This window comes from Haliotis cracherodii, unplaced genomic scaffold (genome assembly GCF_022045235.1).
Source record: "Haliotis cracherodii isolate W230 unplaced genomic scaffold, xgHalCrac1.p SCAF_10, whole genome shotgun sequence".
Classification (NCBI taxonomy): Eukaryota; Metazoa; Mollusca; class Gastropoda; order Lepetellida; family Haliotidae; genus Haliotis; species Haliotis cracherodii.
The window spans coordinates 6538173-6559932 of record NW_027266265.1 but is presented as its reverse complement, the minus strand read 5'-3'; the positions used below and the strand labels follow the sequence as shown (position 1 = coordinate 6559932).

General features: G+C 43.3%; 1 protein-coding gene across 1 annotated transcript; it reads left to right on the top strand.

Moving 5' to 3' along the window:
• The first annotated feature begins 247 nt into the window (after positions 1 to 247).
• On the top strand, positions 248 to 21596 carry LOC139454003 (uncharacterized). The gene is made up of 2 exons (XM_071235476.1): positions 248 to 429; positions 18670 to 21596. Exons 1-2 carry the CDS (start codon positions 354 to 356, stop codon positions 20646 to 20648), a joined length of 2055 nt encoding a protein of 684 aa, XP_071091577.1. The 5' UTR covers positions 248 to 353; the 3' UTR covers positions 20649 to 21596.
• Positions 21597 to 21760: the final 164 nt, after the last annotated feature.

The following is a 21760-nucleotide window of genomic DNA, read 5'->3' as shown; positions in this document are numbered from 1 at the left end:
ATAAGATGCCCACACAACCACAACGTCACCAGAAAGGATTCATGTTTATAGTGTCAAATGTGGGTGGTCAGAAAACATTCCCGGGCGAAAACAGGCCTGAAATAACTGCACACATATTACATTCTACATCTAAACGAAATATGAAACTTGGGAAATATCAAAACACCCACCGCCCCCAAATTTCGCGTTCTAGTCAGCCAGGTACACGTAGCGTATCGCTAAAACGCAGCTCGGGAGCAGGCCGTCTACCGTGGGCTAGTTCACCTGTGTCGGCCCGCTCACTTCACTCGACAGTAGCAATGAGGACAGACCGAGCGTCGTACAGGTGAAGAGCGGATTACACACACATACACATGCTGGGATATACCATGACGAACCCATGGCACTGCCTCGCCTGGGTAGGAATACTAGCAACGATTTCTCTTACAGGTGAGTTTATATATTGCAGGTGAACATCTCAGGTGGGTTACGTGAACGTTTACCTGTATTCAGTAATGGACCCCCGCAGACAGACTGTTACCCTCGTATTTCCACCTCGCCCGCCGTGCAGTTTAATTCAAAACAATCATAATTGTTCACAATACATTTTTTTTTTAATATTTATAAATATGTTATACACAATCACCCATGTTTGGTTAAAAGATACTAACAAAATAAATCCTTTATAAAAAATAATAACTCATTTTCTCTCCATAACTCATGATAAAAATGTTGTACACCCTAATTATTTGTATTGGCTAGGCGTCAATACTGAAAAATGAATCGTGGCTAAAAACCATTTCAATTAAAACGATCATTAACTGCCCAATAAATAATTTACAAACAAATGCAACATAAACCACTTTTATTTCTACACTAAGTCTGTCATATCTAACATTTATTTCCGAAAATAACGGCATATTTAAAATTTACAATGTTTCGTATTTATTGTCACGGTATTGACAATCGGCCAACAACACAGTGGGTCGCATGTTGGTTGACAGACCCTCGGATACACATGGCGTTCATTCGGTCCCCTTATCAACACAACAGCTGCAGATTGACGCGTCTCCACGTGCAGAGTGACATGGAAACAGACACATCTGGGTACATATAGCCAATTAGCTGATGGTGGATGTGATAAAGCTGCCTTCAAGGAAATGCTTATTTTAAAAAAAAGTATGATTATGACAAGCATTAGGTTGTCGGCTATATGTGATAAGCGTGATCATAGATGGATGATTTCACACTCTGAATATAGTTACTTCCGCGAACAACGCAACGTGTTGGTCAGATGCTTACATGTTTTAACGATGAAATATGACAGAAAATTATAATAACCAAGTTAAGTGGATATAACAATAATTATTACATATACCGTATGCGACGTAATAAGCGCCCAGGGCGCTCTCAAATAGAAATAGGGGGCTCTTATTAGAATATTATTTTGGTGGAAAAAAACAGAATTGAAAGATAAATTTCGTGGTTTATGCTGACGGTCTGAACTATTTATATACGACGGATATATTTTTCCAGAATTTTATTGCCCATAATTAAGGGTGCATATAACACACGAGTGCGTATTATACACGAATAAATATGTCTTGTGTACATTGATCAATCGGAAGGGATGCTAATTGGGATTGTTCACTTGCCAATATATTAGCAAATATCGCCGTGGGCGCTATTAGAGCGGAACGCTTATTACGTCGAATACGGTAATATACGGCGGAATCTTAGCACCATAGTAATCAGTCCCTAGACCAAGGCAACAAGACATGAGAATGGATACATCAGTACATTTCGTTATTATATTAATTACATGTGGGTTAAGGCACTATCCAGTGTATCGTCTCATCAGATTCCGGGTAATACGGATCTAAATAAGAAAGTACTTTGTGAGGACTATGAATCAAAATTGTTTTAAATTTTGAAATTAAAGTTTGATGCCATGTATATTAAATTTGCAACTATCAAAAAAAATAAGTTTTGAAATTCGAGTTCAGGTTGAGAGCTATTTGCAACTTTCTTGACTCATACACACTAATCGGCCATAAGTAGGAATATCCCTATAATTATATATAAGACATGCGAAGACCATTTCTGGTGTCTCCGCCGTGAAATGCTGGAATATTGCTAAAAGCAGCGTAAAACCATACTCACTCACTAGAATGATATGGCGAGTCTGGCACTTGTATCGAACTTGTTCTGGGAAATATTTGAACAAATTAGTTCGACAACAGATTCTACTCGCAAAATGTGTTCACTGGTCCTGTTTTTTTGTTTTTTAAAAAAGGCTATTATCGGACAGAAATTGTATGTCTTGAAACGGTGACTTGGTATCATTCGTCTCCAACGCAATCCCCAAATATGTTAAAGTTGATTATTCTTCCGCACACTAACCCAGTCTCCAGCTTCACCCCAAGGCACGTGTGACATCGCCATAGTTGAAATACAGAGAACTATGTCTGACAAATGGGAACCACTGGGACTGCAGTCGGTGATGTATGTGTTGTGACATACGGCGCTGCAGGCACTCGTTGTTCCCGACCCCCACTGTCATGCTGACTCTAAGTAATGGATCATAATGAATGGCCACATTCAACTGATATACAACAAGAGTTATCCTGCCCTTGGTGACGGATTTAGAGGACTGGGTGCTGTTGTGTTATTGGAAGATATTAATAAAACATTCAACCCCTACCCCCATTCTGTACACTCACTCCGCATTAACCGTGTGTACTTACACATATATAAAATATGTACGATAGGGTAGCTCAGTAGATTGTGTATCGCTTTGTCTCATCGAAGACGGTTTTATTCCTAATATGGGCATCATATTGAAGCCTTTCCCTTGCATCACGCGCATGTTAAGCAAGCAGTGAAAAGCAGACGGGGGATAATTCTATTATTCAACTCTAGTAGTCATGTAAAGTTAAACGTCGGTTTCATGTGCATATAAATCAAACAATGGCGCTCACAAGGCACAGAGCGTCTTAATGTATCTCCAATCTGTCACAATGAAAAGTCGTTCTAGTTGCTCTTCCGTCAACGTGACAACGGCTTGACAGTCGAGCATGTTCATAGCTCGTGCACCCGGTAGGGGGCGGGACGAAATGGGCTGACAGTCAACCTGCCACCTTAATCTCACATCAACTGGAACACTATTTGTATTTCTAATAACCACATTGTCAAAAAGTGTCGCGAGCTCTGTCAATGTACCGATACATATGTTAGATATGTTCTTTGTGGGACTAACACGAGTAACGTTCAGACAGTATAGGCGGCCATGTCGTTATTGTGATGCTCATCACGTCAGCGACCCTGGTTCGATTCCCCACACGGATAAATGACATGACCTTTAAAGCTCATTACTTATGACTGTCGTAGTATTATATTTGTGAAATAATGGAAAACGAATTATCTTTGGAAGCTTATAAAAAGAGCTTTGATCCTGGCCAATTCGTTCTAGCGAGTTTGATTCAAATCGTGCAAAACCCACACCGCTTTTCTGCTGAGCCAAACTTTCTGACTTCAATCAATTGAGCAAAACTGACTAACCCCTGAACATCCGGGTTAGAATAGGTCTTCAGCAACCGATGCTTATCGTTACAGGCGACTATGCTTGTCGTAAGTGGCAACAAACGGGATCGGGTGGTCAGGCTCGCTGAATTGTTGATGCATGTCATCGTATCCCAATGCTCATGATGTCGATCTCTGGATTGTGTGGTCCAGATTCGATTATTTACAGACCGCCGTCATGTAGCTGGAATATTGCTGAGTGCGGCATTAACCAACCAACAAACAAACAAAACAAACATTTCATACACTCTATACTATACTATGATATAGTGTCTTGGCCTGGATTTGAAATTGGCTAAACTTCGTACCGGTATCTTATCTTGCCAGCCGGTATTGGCACAACAAAAAATATGCTTATAATAACTTGTAGAACTATAGACACCTATGATGTAAGTATAAAAAACATTGATGAAAACGTATATTGCAAATTAACATAACCTGTTAACTCAAAACTTAAGCGAGCTACCGGCGGCGCCAAATGTACCACCAGTCCATTTAAACTGTTTATCACAAACAGCAAACGTTGTATACAAACATCAATATTTGCACATACTCTCCCCACCTCCTCAAACCCTCTTGACCGGCGTTAACCCATGTCGAGTGTGGCTTGATTAAACCTCATTAGACCGACCAGGGTAGTGCCGGGTGGGCGGAGGGTCACCGCTTATCTGTACCCTGTCAGACAAGACACCTTCTTTGTTCTCAACAAACACACATGGCTTTGTGGGTACTTTGTGTTGTCATTGATGTTGAGAGACACTTGACGTTGGCATCAGTGCACCCCTCCCCTTCCGGTCACTGTAACACCAGTGTCCGTCTCAGGCTACCTGTGTCCGTCAGCCCATAAAAAATATTAGATTTATATCACACTGTGATACCATGCCGCAATTTAACAGGGTACCCCGTTCACTGTTTACTGACTCTGAGTCGACAGTTTCTTGTTTTATTCCCTTAATGCCAAGCGCCAGGCAAGGTAACAACAAGTTTGTTTTTTGTTTATTTGTTGCTTAAACGTCGCACTCAGCAATATCACAGCTACATGACGGCGGTCTTTAAATTATGGAGTCTAGACCAGACAATCCAGTGATTGATATCATGAGCATCGATCCACGCAATTGGGATCGATGACATGCATCAACCAAGTCAGCGAGCCTGACCACCCGATCCCGTTAGTCCCCTCTTACGACAAGCATGGGATGCTGAAAACCTATTCTACCTTGGATCTTCATGGGTCCGACAAGTATCATCTTTTAACGTCTTTTGGTATGATGCGACCGGGGATCGAACCACTAGACCACGGAGGCGGTCAGGCCACCTAAGAGTTTTTACAGAAGAAAATGGACGACAGACTTGCGTCTGCGTATTTAATTCTCACAAGTTACCCACTGTACTTACTATTACAAAGTAGACACAATTTACTTTTTTAATTACTGTAAAGGCGACCTTTTGGAATAGATCCTTATACCGTTGTCAAACAACAGACTACCGGTATAAGGATCTCTACAGTAATCTTTACAGTAATTAAATAAGTTGTTATCCATAAATTGTGTCTACTTTGTCATCCACAGCTTCTAAGCTAGTTTACCAAACAATTCAGAACTTACTGTTAATCAATTACATGTAGTTTCTTTTTCATTAACTGTTTCATATATTTCAAAATGTGATTTTAAGAGCTGTGTGTCGGGATTCTGGGAGGGACAAATACTGTTCTTGTTGTGGTGTTGGAGATATGCACACCCGCTGGGTCCCCATTGTCATAGTTGTAAGATATAAGCATAGGTGCTATTTATTCGGGCCTGATTGAACTGGAAACAATACTTTTATAACGTACTCATTTTTTTCAAATTTCTAACCCTCAAAGATAACAGAAAATGAAAATCATGTCTTGTCTTCTTGCCACAGCATCAATAAAAAGATATTAATGGTTCTAGAGTCTAGCTTGTTTTATTGGTTAAGACGCTAATAAGGAACCCTTTATGTTATCTGACAGATAGACATTTATAAGTGCCCATGATAAAATCATCGCACTAAAACTAATTAGACCTATGAATACAGTTTGTGGCCGTAATAAATATATGTTGACTCAGCAGGTTCCTCTGTTCCAGTGCTGCACGGGCAACCTGTGTTTATACGTTGTACGTCAACACCCTAACATCCATATACATGATATAAACAGCCAGTGATGTAGCCTATCAGCACACTCCTTAACATTGCTGTAAAGATACGTGAGTAATCCTTATCTCCGCTGAACCTGCCGAGCACGCTGCCGACCCTCGTAACAGTTTAACAGCTCTGAGAATAAAAGTGCAACGGCCAAAGAATCTCCACAGGAAATACCGTACATGCCTATAACTCATTCCATTAGACCACTGTGACAATTCTACTTGATTAGTATCAAATTGGATAGTATATAAACTCCTACAAGAAATTTAGACCACTGTGGCAATTCTACTTGATTAGTATCAAGGTGGATAGTATATAAACTCCAGACAGAAAATCCCGTATAATTCGAGTAAGGGCTCGAATCCCGGATGGGACTCAACCCCCCAAACCACTAGAATTTGTACTTTACTAAGGACGTGTTAACCCAAATATAACCTTCGTTACATTTGACCACTCTCTAAATGGCATTGTGTTTTCACACTTGATAAGTATCAAGGCGGGTAGTATTAAACACCAGACAGGAAATGCCGCACCTCTGTGACAATACTACATGATAAGTATCAATGTGGATAGTACATAAACTCCAGACAAGTGGTATTATGAACGAAAGATATAGGCAGCTAATGACCCCCGGGTCAAATAACGCACATGTCTGTGTGACTTGGGTCCTCGTGTTGTGCGAGGTACTTCACGGGGTGACATTGAGTGTCAGTAATAAGGAGCAGGGAGCGGTTGTAACTGGGTCTGTCTGTGTGTGGCGCGGCGACGTCGTCTCCTTTGTGAGCTCAGAGGCCAGGACAGCGTAACTATATAGCAGTGATGTCCATAAACTGCTTGTAATTGTTGTTGGTCTTGGATTTCTACTAAACCTTACCAAGGGCTTATCTATCACTGGGCAAACGATTTTGGAAATTGAGAACATCTTTGAACCTTGGATCTAGAACAAACGTCGGAGGGTTTGTAATAATAACGGTTATTATTATATATGTAATAATGATATATTCCGAATAATTTCGGCAATAGTTCTATTTTAATCATTCCCGAGAAAAGGTATGCTGATAGACCGACAGCTACAGTAAAAATGTTCACCTCACAACATACTGAGCGCACCTACAAGCAAAAATGCGATATTGCTTACTTAACGTTTTACACTCTTTGAGAGTAAAACACTAAAAGGTTGATACCATTTTTATTTTTTGGCATGGTTGAATATGGCTACACAATATATCAACTTGGTGAAGTGAGCACCATTATAATCCAAAACCTCTTTTAAAGTACTGTCATGTTACACCGTTAAACTACAACCTGCAACGCCCACTTTATGTTGATCAAGTTTCAATACGCTGAGTCGATATTTAAGATGTCGACACAGTTTACAGTAGCGTAGGCGCAGCACATCGTACGGTAACACGACTACTGCGAACTGAGAAATTTCATTATCCAGCTCATTACAATAGCGTAAAAACAATCTCCGCTTCATATAGCCAACTCAGAGGATGAGAAGCTCGGAGAAAATACTACTTGCCACGCAAAACATTCCAACTGCATTACCTTAAGTCGATTACGCATTCGTTTCTTTTGTTGGATCCAACACACGTATTTTAATGAACAGGTGATGTACATCTCGCCCATCTAAATTACACATGTGTCTAGTGAGCGATGTTACAGCCAGCATATAATGCTGACGCCTCGTAAAAATACGGCATAATACTCCCGACCCGCCTACATTCTGTTACAGTTTATTCGAGAATGTTTGAGTGACTTTAATCGTGGAATAGGAATAATGTTGCACTCAGCTCGCGATACGGAAAAGTCTTCCCGACATTGTTTTGTAGACAACAAACGCTGAAACATCACCGTGGAAAAGAGTGATTTGGCATTCGCATTTGATTATCCCGTAAGTTTGATGTATTAATATCTAAATAAAGGAGTAATCTTGTTATACTTTTACTTTCATTTGTTTGTTTCATTTATTTGTTTATAAACGCACAACTTAGCAATGTTACAGCTATATGACGGCGGTCTGTAAATAATCGAGTCTGGACCAGACAATCCAGTGACTGATATCAAGAGCATCAACGCAATTGTGATACGATAACATGCATCAACCAAGTCAGCGAGTCTGGCCACCCGATCCCGTTAGTCGCCTCTAACGACAAGCACAGTCGCCTTTTACAGGGTACTTGTGACTTATCAGACAGGCTTTTAATAATTTTAACAATATTTATATTGTCTTCTTGAAAGATAGAAATAAATTACGTCTGTTGAACCTTTGCATTACATTAATAGGTTTCTACCTTGTCAGTCTGATACATTGCAATATCACGTTTATAAGAACATGTATATCGCGTGTAGATATGGGATTTATTTAGGGTAATAATAAGTACTGCTTTCAGATGATATAACAAACGCGCTTTGTGAACGGATTCTATATACAGTAAACCTCGGTTATAACGAACTCAAAGGGACTTCTAATTTTAGTTCGTTATAACCGTAGTTCGTTACAAGCATATATACAGCATAACTACAGCAAATAGTCGGGACCAAAAAGTAAGTTCGTTATATCCGTCAGTTCGTTCTAAGCGAGTTCGTTATAACCGTAGTTGACTGTAATGCCAATTAAAATAGCCGCGTTCCCATCACTATCCATCACAGCATCAATTACATCAGTCTCTCAGTCTGCACAATGTTAAGTATGTCTCGGAACGAGGAACAACTATGGTTGATGTACTCATGACAAGACATTAATATATTGTGACAGTCCCATGCATGCAGCCTTGTTGTATCCCAGTGTCCTCAACGCAGCCTCCTATGTTGCGTGTCTGCGAGGGCAGGACTTACCTCATACTGACACTCGCGATACGCATTGTATTCACCAATTAAAGTAACCCTGTTTAAAGAAGCCCACTTGAAACCAGCGATGCAAGAAAGTTGAATTATTTAGAGGAATTTCAGACGCATAACTATCATGTTTAACATTATGAATGACAAAAGACGAACAACGCAAAAAATGCTTTGTCGGGACACATATAATTAGGCCACATTTTTTTAAAATTTTCGTTTAACGGGCCCGCCGCCCCTACTGAAAAAGAGCCGGCTCACAAAAATAAAAAAAATGGTTCTAAGTTCTAATTTCACACTTAATAATTTTTTCTGACGACATCAAGCGGCTTTAGTGGTTGTCTCTTTTTAAGACTTTATATGACTTTTGTTATAGTTTATATTCACTTCTGTATGAACAAACAAAATTCTAATGTGCCCCATGAGGGGGATGGTGATAACACTGTATTCTTCTTATTTTTATTTCAACCGACCTTGTGTGGAAAAGCTGGAATAAATCCGTGAAACATAATATTTAAAAAGTGTGGCCTAATGTTTGAACACACAATATTTGATACGCCTCGGAAAGAAGTTACTGATAAGTGATCAGAACGGAACCCTTGACGAATCAGTTTATGTTTTGTTTAATATCGCACTCAACAAAATTCCAGCTAAATGACGGCGGTCTTTTAATAGAGTCTGGACCAGACAATCCAGTGATTGTTATCATGAGCATCAATGAATGCAATTGGGATCGATGACATGCTTCAACCAAGTCAGCGAGCCTGACCACCCGATCCCGTCAGTCGCCTCTTACGACAAGCATAGCCGCCTTTTACGGCAAGCATGGGTTTTTGAAGACCTATTCTACCCCGGATCTTCACGGGTACCTCCATTTAAAGTTGCCACACTATTATCCTTGGTGTAACGTTCGTAAAGGCGTTAATTCCAACTCATTCACTCAAAAATTAAAAAGAAATATTTCTTTCTCGTGTTAGTTTATGTTATTAATCAGACACCTTTCAACTGATATCTTCTAAAACGTATTGCTTTGAGGTTCGCGCTCATCAAAGCCCTTGTATCATATTCATAATCCGCTAAGCTTGTAGGTATATCGGTGACGCCATCACTCCAATACACTCGGTAAAATGTTAGCTATTAAGACGCAGCAGCTGACTGCGAAGCACGTGTGTAAATAGCACGTTAGCCACCCCGATACCCGCGGGTGGCTCTGGGTCGAAGGCTGAAACGGGAAGGGGGTGTCGCACTGCTGCTAATACCCGCTCGGTACATAACACATGACCTGTCGGTAGTTGATATGCCAGGGCTTAACCTTGTAATTACTTACTAGGCGGCCACAACACTGCGTGTATGTATGTATGTCCTGGCCACTGTGGCTGGATGCAGGTCTGGTACAATGTCTCCCTCCCCAAACCGGGGGCACCTACTTTAACAGATGGCCATAACAGATGGTATAAGTTATGTTATTTTATTCATAAAACTACTGTTTAACAGATTCTTTGTTTAGAACTGGTGTTAGTTGCAATGCATCTCGAATATCCGATTTCCCGAATGTAAGGGGGCGGTCGGGTAGCCTAGTGGTTAAAGCGTTCGCTCGTCACGCCGAAGACCCGGGTTTGATTCCCGACATGGGTACAACGTGTGAAGCCCATTTTCCTGTTTTCCCCGCCGTGATATTGCTGGGATATTACTAAAAGCGTCGTAAAACCATACTCACTCCGAATGTTAAATAGGGGTTTCTTGACAACTATTTCCAGCTGTGATAAAAACACTTGGGTCGCAAGTGAAACAATGGACCGGGGTTACCTGTATTTTTTCTGGCTTAGAATAAAATTGAAGAGCAAATTCTGTCAGCGTGCTCTAGCTTGTATACATTAGGGCGCAGTGTCCACGCATTCTCGGACAAGCGTTGACCAGTCGTGTTCCGTCCAAGCCCCCCGAGCACACATTTACGGATCAGTTTAAGAAGCCGTTTGTTCCTTTTGTCTTCACATTATACAGCCGAACTCGTTTTGCATTCTCGGTGAAAAGCCACGTGAAACTCGACCTGCTTGTTTCCCACCGACAACAAAACATGCTTCTAAAGTGACAATATCATTTTGTCGTTGAGAAAAACAACAAAGGAATAGCTGTGGAACGGTAGACACTTTCATTACTGCAAGATGGAGGGATACACGTTGTTTGTTCAACATACAAAGACCATGTGCGAGCAACACCCCAATACATACTCCACGAGCTTGATCTGTTTTCGATATCGACACAACAGAGTGCAGGGCTGGGACTGAAGGCTAGGTATGCAACACGGCGCACTAACAGGTAGTAAAACTATGCTAGAACGCTGTTTACAGGTAGTGTGGTGTACAGTTATTGAACTCTGCCAGTAGACTCATCAGTCACACCTGGACAAATACTGACCGAGGAGGGCGGGAGAAGGAAGGGAGGGAGAGAGAGAAGGGAGAGAGAGAAGGGAAGGGAGAGAGAGAGAGAGAGAGGGGGGGGGGGGGGGGGGGGGGGAGGGTTGTATGGTCAAGCGTTGGAAAATTAACTCGCCATGGCGTTGTGGGGAACATGAAAAGTAGCCTCTGTTGAAAACAAACGAGGCCCTGTTAAATGAATTCCTACTGCCCATGTCCGAATAGAACATCAATATTAAGGTTTGGCTTCAGGATGTAGGAGTTGTAGATGTAAGCATCAATAGCAGTTATTATAAAGATGCTGTGGTCTAGTCTAATGGTTAAAGCGTCCGTTCGTCATGCCGAAGACCCGGGTTCGATAGCCCACATTGGTACAATGTGTGAAGCCCATTTCGGATGTCCCCAGCCGTGGTGTTGCTATAATACTGCGTAAAACAATACTCACTCACGGTTGCATACATGTCATGATGCAAATATCTCAACATCCGCCATTGTTAAATAACCCGTAACCTGTTCTTGTATAACGGATGGCGCGCAGTATCTAAGTCACCATATGAACATACCCTTGTGTCTGGGGAGAAAAGGATAGGGGAACCACCCCCCCCTCCTCTTTGGGACTGCCAGTTCTCCACATCCACACCCACAGGATCCCGACCTCCAACACCCGCTAATCCGGCTCATCCCGCCCGTATGTTTGTTTTAGGTGAGACGTGGTGTACGCTAGGTTGACGAAGTTTATTTTTAATATGAAATATGAATACTCGTGCATTTCATGCTTTCGCGGGGTACGAATTTTCGCCTCCTTCCCGACTGACCAACACTGTATCAAGCAGAGATGCCTCGGGGGCTTCTCATTTCCACCAACGAAGGCTAGGTTAATTACTAGAGCAACACCCGTCACTGGACAATGGTCACTCTGTCACTCCACCCACACCCACCCTCCCCAGCCATGCGTGGAGCGTGTCCATCCATCACAACCCCAGGGGACATCACCTCAAGGTCATGCCAAGGTTGTGGACTTAATGACAAAGCTGCATTATATTTCATGATCATTTTCCTTGGTGAATAAACACGGGTTATATTTCAAGCAGTGAAAGAAAACATTCATCAGTGGGATACCATCATCAATTTTCGCTTTATGCTGATGTTTCACGGGATCGGTCTGGAAACATGACACCCGTCAAGCAGTCCACCGAAACATGGATCACAGTTTTCACACTCTTCAAGCTCCCTTTATGTGTCTCTATAAGCCTCCTACATCAAACGGGCGAGATTTCTTAAGCTGTTAAATGAACCGAAACGCGGACACCTATTCCCTTTGATACCCCATGGGACAGAAAAAAATGACAGTGGTTAATCTGAACGCTGATTTATCGGCTGTTGCCTCCCACGGAGAACCGTATATGCAACTACATAAGCTGTATGGCCAGGTACGTCATGTTGAGCTGAACAGTCCGCGGTCTGTCTGTTCCAGGAGGAGGTCGCGACCCTCCCCCCCCCCCCCCCCCCCCCCCCCTCCCCAATTCCCATTGACGATGTCAATCTCAGCCCTAAAGCAGGCTCCACATGCCGTGCTACAGCTGAAATATTGTTAAGAGCGACAGAGCCCTACTCTCTGCCCTGTGTCTACCGGATCCGTGAAGATTCCCGGTTAGAATAGGTCTTCAGCAACACATGCTTGCCCTAAAAGGCGACTATGCTTGTCGTAAAAAGGCGACTAACGGGATCGGGTGGTCAGGCTCGCTGACTTGGTTGATGCATGTCATCTATCGAAATTGCGTGGCTCGATGCTCATGATATTAATCACTGGATTGTCTGGTCAGACTCGATTATTTTACAGACCGCCGTCATATAGCTGGAATATTGCTGGGTGCGGCGTTAAACAACCAACCAACAACCTATGACTATCCCATCTTCCCGAGGCGAGGAAGTTAACAGTCAGACTGTATAAGTCCAGTTTCCACCCTTGACCAGCTGGGCTGGAATTTCTAGGCTCGACCGTAGCGCCACCAGTGGTTATTACGAGTTACGTGTCTTCTGTGTCCCCCCTTATTGGCCAGTCAGGTTCCACCTCTCGTATCACTTGCATTTTCTTCAAATAAAATAGCGGCGCCCAATCAAGACGATCTGCTCGATAATCAAGATCTTTAGCATCATAAAACGGATCTTATCTCGCTAAGCGCATCAAATCACTTGAGCACTTTGATTAAAAGACGTAAATTTTGAAAAAATATGTCAACGCCAAGTTGACGGTCCACATGCTCTGCAAAAACTGCAGACGACTGAAATCTGCACGACAGTCGCTATGTTGTTTAAGAAACGTTATTTCATAACGCGATTTTGATTGGATTATACATAGACTCGTTTGACCAGCCTAAATGTAACTCCAACATTCCTGCCCAATTCGGCAAGGGTGGAAACTGGACTAGTCAAACATCTTATCGAGGCAAGGGAGTTAACTATCTGAGCCCTAAAGCAGGCTCCGTATCTCACAATCAACTGCCACGCGAAGTACACGTGAAATACTGTTAGAGCGAGAGCCCTGCTCTACTCATGCTACTATGTCTGTCCAAAATAACCAGAGATTCTTTGGCAATGTGAAAACACGTCCGACACCAACATTTCATTTCACTAGTATCATTGGTATTGAACTAAACTACAATATTTAACATATGTTATATTTTGGGACTTCACTTTTTTCCGTAAAAGAACAAATTATAGTCCTTTTTGGGGTGTTGTCCCTCCTGCGATTTGAACCCACACCAATCGCCAGCACAGTCAGCGACCTGACCCCCCCGAGGTTCCCAAAAGTGAGAGTCTCAGTAAAATAATGCCGTGCGTTAACACCCCCACCCCCCCATCCCCCGACAGTTATAGCCACCGAAAGCCGCCTCAAATGCTGGCATTATCCACCATCTTGTCACCGATACAGAGGCATGTTGTTTATTACAAAAATTCATGATAACATTCAGGCCAATTACAACGAAAGTTATGCAGTTGTAATCTTTGCCGAAAGGAACGTTTCTCGCAGACATCGCGATATGCCTCTTTAACGATTCACAAAGAGATAATATCTGGCGCCATGCTTAACAATATGGCCGTTAGCCTAACACCTAGTCCGCCGCCCCAGATGCACTACATTCCCGAGATGTGAAAAGAAGCAATCTACAGTCCTTCTTCACATTGGGTCATATTTCATCGTCTTGCGCATACGGGGCACGGGTGGCCCAGTGGTCTTAGGCGCCGTGATTCGCTGTTGCGTCCCTTGGGCACGCCAGAAAACCTATGCTTGAGGGTTCGAATCCCGGTTCGCTCCGATTATGTTTCTAGGTTTCTTAGCTCCATACCCATGCTCGTGGGTTTCGCCCGAAGTGGTAAACGTCTGCGACCTGCATCACTTCGGGCTTTCCTCCCACATTAAGCTGACACGCCGTGATATAACTGGAATACTGTTAAAAGCGTTGTTAAACACAGCGCACTCACTCTTGCGCATAAACCGATGGCAATAAATAAGGGAACACAAAATGGACGGACATGTCATCAGAGAACAATTATGTACTGGAATCTTTCAACTACCCCGTGAGAATCTGCAAAGAAACTATGAGAACTGAGACCCCAAACCGCACTCCCCCCCCCCTTCCTTATGTTCCCCGCCCCACAAAGACGGTCGCACCTCCGATACTTTATCATTGACTTAAGCTCTCATACTTTTAACATAGCCTTACAACGACTGTTCCGCTGAGACGATCGCAGCTCCCATACTTTAACATAGATTTAAGGTCTCATACTTCAACATAGACTTGCGCCAGCTGTTGAGCTAAGATCACTTTGTTGAACGGGGCCTGGATAGAACGAAGACAAAGTGAAGTTTCAAACTTGGTTTCAAGCTCGCAATAAGATTTGTGAGTTGGGATTATACCTGTCATGTCGTGCTGGGTGCGTGGCTGCTGTTTCCTGGGGTAGGTTCTGTTATTTAACACCTGGATAACCTAAGCCTTTACTGAAGGGTCAGCTGTCATGCTGGGGCGGAATCCAGGCTTAATCCTCAGCACTGGTACGGGTGAAAGTGCGCCATCTTGCGGCAGTAAATACCGGACACGTGTCACATTGATGTGTCTTCATGCAGATAATCACAAGTACGTATGTTGTAAGTATAGGAACTACAACACGGTCAAGTGCTCTACCTTATTTTCCACATTGGGTTATGGTTGCTTGGTTTGTTGTTTAACGCCACACTCAGCAATATTCCAGCTACATGACGGCGGTCTTTAAATAATCGAGTCTGGACCAGACAAACCAGTGATTTATATCATGAGCATCGATCCACGCAATTGGGATCGATGACATGCTTCAACCAAGTCAGCGAGCCTGACCACCCGATCCCGTTAGTCGCCTCTTACGACAAGCATAGTCGCCTTTTACGGCAAGAATGGGTCGCTGAAGACCTATTCTGCCCCGGCTCTTCACGGGTCCCATTCGGTTATGATACGAGTAACGTATTTTGTCTTGTGAATGAGTATAGGCCTACTCCGCTTTTGGCAATAATCTGGCAAAACCATGAGAGAAGACACCAGGAATTTGTCATCCCAAGTAACCTAACAAATGATTAGTCGTATTTCTTGGGCTACTTCCTCCAGCATCTGACATTCTATTACCGTTTCTTCATTAAAGTGAACCTACCCAGCAGAGATTCAGAAATATCACACAAGACAAACACCAGGGGGTGATGAACTGTTTGTACAGTCTCCACCCAGATGCAGACAGGTCTCGGTGGCGACCAATCAGAGAACTGTATGGTCTTCAGCTATGTTACAGCACATTAAGTAGTATTTACCTAACTACTAGCAACCTTGCACGGCGGGCCCGAGGGGCTTCAAGCGAACAATGCCTCCACTGTAATTCTGCGTCAGGGTTGTGGTATGCAGCTTTTCTGAGCCCAGTGGCTGGATCAAGAACAGGCTCCATCAATGTCAGTTGACTCAGGTTTTAGCTCCTTGGGGATCACTCCATCAGAAAGACCCCCTCAGACACAACTCTGTGTTAGACAAGTGTTAGATTCAGAAAAAAATCTGAATCTGATATGCTCTTCGTTCAAGTTAATGAATATGCTAAAAAACAAATACGAGGTAGTTCTAGGCGATGTAGGTTGGAGATCGCGCTCCATTAAACACCTCAAGGATCAAAGGTCCTCTTTGTAAGATCAATGTTGGCTGGCATGACGCTATTTCCGTGTTGATTAATCGGTATCGCCTTTTGAAAACACAAACACCCCGCGGGAATTCCGTGGCAAAGCAGTGGCCATTTTACTTGCGCAGGAGTCCAATGAGACTCGGATTGGGTGGTCGCAATGCGTACGGAATAACCCTGAGACAGTATGGCGACCTGTAACAACAGTAGCGACCAACTCAGACAAGGTTAAGCGTTGACCTGGCTGAGCTAGTCTGCCATCATACCCAAACGGCGAGGATGAATGATCTTACTATCAACCATTGGACGGTATAAGTCCTGATCAAGTTTTCCACGCAGTAACCCGTGCATATCGTAAGATTCGATGATAATGGGATCACTGGTTAGGCTGTTTGACCAGGCTTATTGTGTGTGGTCGTACCCCGGCGACACGGACGTTTGCTCATGCCATCACTCACTACTTTGCCTGATCCAAGCTGTGATAAACAGGCCGTTGTTATATTTTATTTTGTTGTTGCTTAACGACATCATGAGCATCGATCCGCGCAATTGCGATACGAGTGATATCGTTTTAAATTGTTTGTGACGTAAATCAACAAACATTCACAACACCACCTTATCGATTATCCAGTGTAATTGACCTCCAATCTATACTAATACCCTGGACCCATTCGCCTCCACACTTTTGGAAGTGACGTCACAACCACCATCGCTTTTATCTACCATAAAACTCAAAACTCATAAGATGATTGGACGGATATGTTTAGCGTTGTGCGATTATAATCCGGGTCAAAACGAAGCTATGGTAGCGAATAGACCCAGGGTATTAGCGAAGCAGAATAAATTTGTAATACACTGGATAATCGAGGTCACTGCACCAGGATGCAGCGTTGATGTTTTAGTGTCATGGCTATGGTGACTGTGGTGTAAGAGCCCTTCAAATCGCAAACTACAAACAGCTGAATCGCAAGATTCAGCATCTTTCAGCGCGTTCTGAATGTTAGTCAGCACACCTGGTATCAGTACGCCTGCACAGGTGCATTTAATACTGAAAGGGACTCTTGTTGATTATTCATATTGTAATAAAGTAAAAAACCCGACCATTAACCTTGATAGAAGTGCATACATAACACAGAAACCAGACTTCACTTTATCTGATATATGCAGAATATCAACATCGTATTACGTTAAACCAACTGTGCAAGACATTGTGAAGTGGTCTTTTATCCCTGCCGCATACATTAGTCGAGTTTAATCAAATTAAACCCCAGGGGCATCAATGTCGACCGCGGCCGTCAGTTGCAGCAACAAAGTGTCTTTTTATCCAACATAAACCCGAAATAGGACTCGACTTTTGTCACTGTGTAAACTCGGGCTGTTGTGTTAGAGGATGCGTATGTACCCATTCAGTTTAATGTAAGCCTTTACAGTTTATACAATATACCGGCGCCGTCATCTGGAACAAATGATATGAGCTCAGTTTGATAAACACAGGGGATCCGTTGTGTAAATGTTGTTCCAGTCGTAAACATCTATCAGTGACAACGCGAGGGGGAATTTACAGGTTACACTGTGGTAGAGTGGCAGAGTGTTTATTTGCCTGAGGAGCTTTAACTATCGCGTAGTCAACTATGTGCAATACCTGTCAGTAAGAACAGGGGTGCTGTATATTAAGTCCACCGCCAGTACATGTCCAGAGGTAACTCAGGTGGTTCATCGATTAAATATTCTAACTTCGGTGTACAAATATTAATTCTTGATATTCCCTTTGTCTAAACAGTCGACAGCGTGGACGTTTACGAACGCACGCACGCACACACGCACGCACACACGCACGCACGCACACACGCACACAGAAAGATAGTAAGCCTAGGAACTAATACAGACTAATATATAAGTACGTATGTTGTAAGTATAGGAACTACAACACGGTCAAGTGCTCTACCTTATTTTCCACATTGGGTTATGGTTGGTTTGTTGTTTAACGCCGCACTAAGCAATATTCCAGCTATATGACGGCGGTCTGTAAATAATCGAGTCTGGACCAGACAAATAAGTGATTGATATCGTGAGCATCGATCCACGCAATTGGGATCGATTACATGCATCAACCAAGCCTGACCAACCGATCCCCTTAGACCCCTTTCACAGGCATAGTCGCCTATTACGACAAGGATGGGTTGCTGAAGAGCTATTATAAAACGGATCTTCACTGGTCACATCGTTAATGAGTTATGGTAGTAAACATGGACATGAGTCGTGTTGGTCACTGACTGACCGGTGCAAACAGGGCTACTTGTGTGACGCATGTGTGGACTGGTTTAATGTTTAATGTAGTAAGGAAAAGTATTCTTTTTTTAAACATGCAATTTGTTTTTCTTCAGAAACCAGTGTCTGATATACCGATACACAATATAAAGTACTATATAAATATATATCCTTTGATCCAACATCACTGGTAATATGTATTTGAGTTATTAACGCCTGTTTTTTTCTTTTTCAGAGGGCAATCGCTACCATGACCAGTTCGACAAGAATGTGGAAGCCTTCCTTCTCGACAACGGCTACACAGGGGGCTCTCTCGCCGCCATGAAAGATGGCCGAATCATATACGCGCAAGGCTATGGCGTCACGAACGAAGGTCACGAGGTCAAAGACACAACCTCGTTCCCAGTTTCATCCATTTCCCAGTCTTTGACAGCCGTTGCAATCCTTCAGCTTGCAGAGATAGGTGCCCTTGACCTTGAAGGAAAGGTTTTCGGTCACGGCGGATATCTCCACATGCTCAAACCCCACCGATCCGAGTCAGTTGATCCCCGGCTTCATGACATCACAGTCCGAAACCTCCTCCATCACACGGGAGGCTGGGATATGAACAAGGCTCCACTCTTTGACGTCATGCTGAATCCCTACTATCTGAAGAAGGGCCACAACGTCCCCAACATCAGCGACATCATGAACTCCCCTCCGCCTCTGTCGCACTACGACACCATTCGTTACATGATGTCGCAAAGACTGGACTTCACCCCCGGGACCAAGACCGTGTACTCCAATCTGGGCTACACCATCCTCGGTCGGATCATCGAGGAGGTTGGTGACACGAGCTACGAAGATTTTATCAAGCAGAACGTGCTTAAACCTTGCGGTATGTGGCACACGCGGCTGGGAAGCAAGGAGAAGATCGCCAAGATTGACAACAGGTCTAACAGGATTTCAAAGGACTCCAGCGACTGGCAAGACATAACCCTGTATGATGTTCTCCATCCCGCCGTCATTGACTCCGCTCTCGGCTGGTACTCCAACGTCTTCGACATGATGCGATTCCTCCGATGTATTGAGAACCATCACAGTTCGGGACTGATTAATAAGAATTCGTTGGACACGCTGGCCCGCCGACCGGAAGCAGCGCCCGTGCAGCACAGCGCTAACTGGTACGGAACAGGGTTCAGAGCCAGCATTGAAGGAACCATATGGCAGGACGGGGACAAGCATGCTAACGATGTTCTGCTCTTCCATAGCCACAAACACGAGCACGCTATCCACATGCCGGACGCTTGGGTCCTGCTCCTAGACGGTCAGAAACTAAGGCACCTGAAGCATAAGTCCCATGAACTGATGGAGTATCTCGGGACCGGCTTCTCTCACGATGAGATCATCCTCCACGACCTCTCCGACGTCCAGGTGCCAGCCACAGTGGTCAAATACAGCGTCGACGAACACCACCTCCATGCTTATGTCAACGCTTTGAAACAAGAGAGCTTTGACGTGACGTGGATCAGTGGCCACGATGCTCACCGACACACCCAGTTCACCATCATCGCCGAGAAAACCGAACATCCACACGACTACCTCGTTGAACACGGACTCACGGAAAAAAAACTCTTCTCCAGGAAGCTTGCTCTGGAAGATGAAGGTTTTAACATGACCTATCTACAAAACTACAAAAGCGCATCCCACGACCAAAAACACGCCTTCTTAGCCGTATTCCGAAAATCGGCCTATGATAAGCACACCCACATGAAGTGGGGAATCCACCATTACCCCAGGCCGTATGACAGGCTTCTTGGTCTGTACATCGAGAAAGGCTACTACCCGACGGTGCAGAGTTACATCCATCACGAAGATGAGGCTCTCCTTTCCTTCATCTTCCTGAAGCGCGACAACCAGCGTAAGGTGAACTTCAAGGAGTACCACGGTCTCAGCATCCCTCAGCTGGAGAGGATGGTGCGCTCCAACGCTAACCAGGACCGGAAGTTGGCGTACGTCGATGTGTGCATGGTGTACCGGAAGCCCCGATTCTCGGCAGTGTTCACCAACGAAAGCCCCAAACTGTGGATATTCGTACCCGAACTCAACCAAGAGTCTGCTGATAAGATTATCCAGGAAAAAGTCGCAGAGGGTTATGTTCCCAGGAAAATAGTTGGATATGCTCGGACTGATAAGAGTGTTAAATACGCCCTATACGTGGAGAAGAAGGATTAGAAGATTAATGGTTAATATCATAACTCAACCTAACTTTAGGAAAAACTACTAGTATACTGTCTTGATAACGACAGCCAAAACATGGAAATTAACGTTTTTCGATCCCTTCTGTTGAAGATGGAGTTTCTGCGAGAATTTGATGTCAAGCTTTATTCGGAGCTGACAATATCTTAAAAGAAAATTGAAAAAAATATATGCTTAAATGCTACTTGATATAACACCCATCACAAATCAAGACGTCCGATTCCTGCATATGTATTGTTAATCTGTCATGACCATGATAAACTATAGTTATGAGAAAACGTTTTTTTAAACTTATTGTGAGTAGTATATTTTATTCTTTTACTTATGACAAGACTCAATGTTTGCATTGCAAGTGCAGGTGACACGTCTCCAGCACAGTGGTGTATTTTAATTTAATTACCGGTTAACTTGTCAGTCTGACGACTGTTTTACTTTGTGTGTAAACAGGTGCGAAATATATTTCTATATTTGTTATTTTAACAGAATGGACCATTCATTACATAATGGATCTGCAGGATCACTCCTTTTAAATCACGACAGTCGCATGAAAACCAGCAGCTCAGATGGAACATTTGATACATTCCTTTACACTGACAATAGTTCCACACCAAGACATACACTAACATCCATGCAACTGCTTATGTGTAATGTTCGCTGCCTCAAGTCCTCTGGATAGCATTGACATGTTATATAGTTGTGACGAATGTATTAGCGTGTTTAGTAATTTATGTGGAAGGGGTGCCCTACTGAATACCCTTCACCCCTCATGTCTTCATTGTAAAGTGCTATGATTAATTACTGTACGTATTGTCCACGCATAAAGGGTTAAGAGTTACATCGTGGCTACCAGAATGGCATTTATGGAGCTTGTACATACTCGTCTTAATCTGTACATAATATCAATGTTGTGTATGTCCAGGTAAATGTGTGTATTAAAACTATTTTACAAAATGAGCCTTTGTGTTACATTTCACACAAAAGTTCAGCTGCACCTACATCAGTAAGACATGGCAACTGACACGAGTCAACTTGGGTGGCTCCATACTAACATGCTCAGCTGTGTTGTGAATGTTGTCACGCCGTTTACA

Coding starts and splice junctions, on each gene's coding strand:
- LOC139454003 (XM_071235476.1), top strand. CDS start 354: ATGCTGGGATATACCATGACGAACCCATGGCACTGCCTCGCCTGGGTA. Junction 430..18,669: donor AGCAACGATTTCTCTTACAG/GTGAGTTTATAT, acceptor TTTCTTTTTCAG/AGGGCAATCGCTACCATGAC.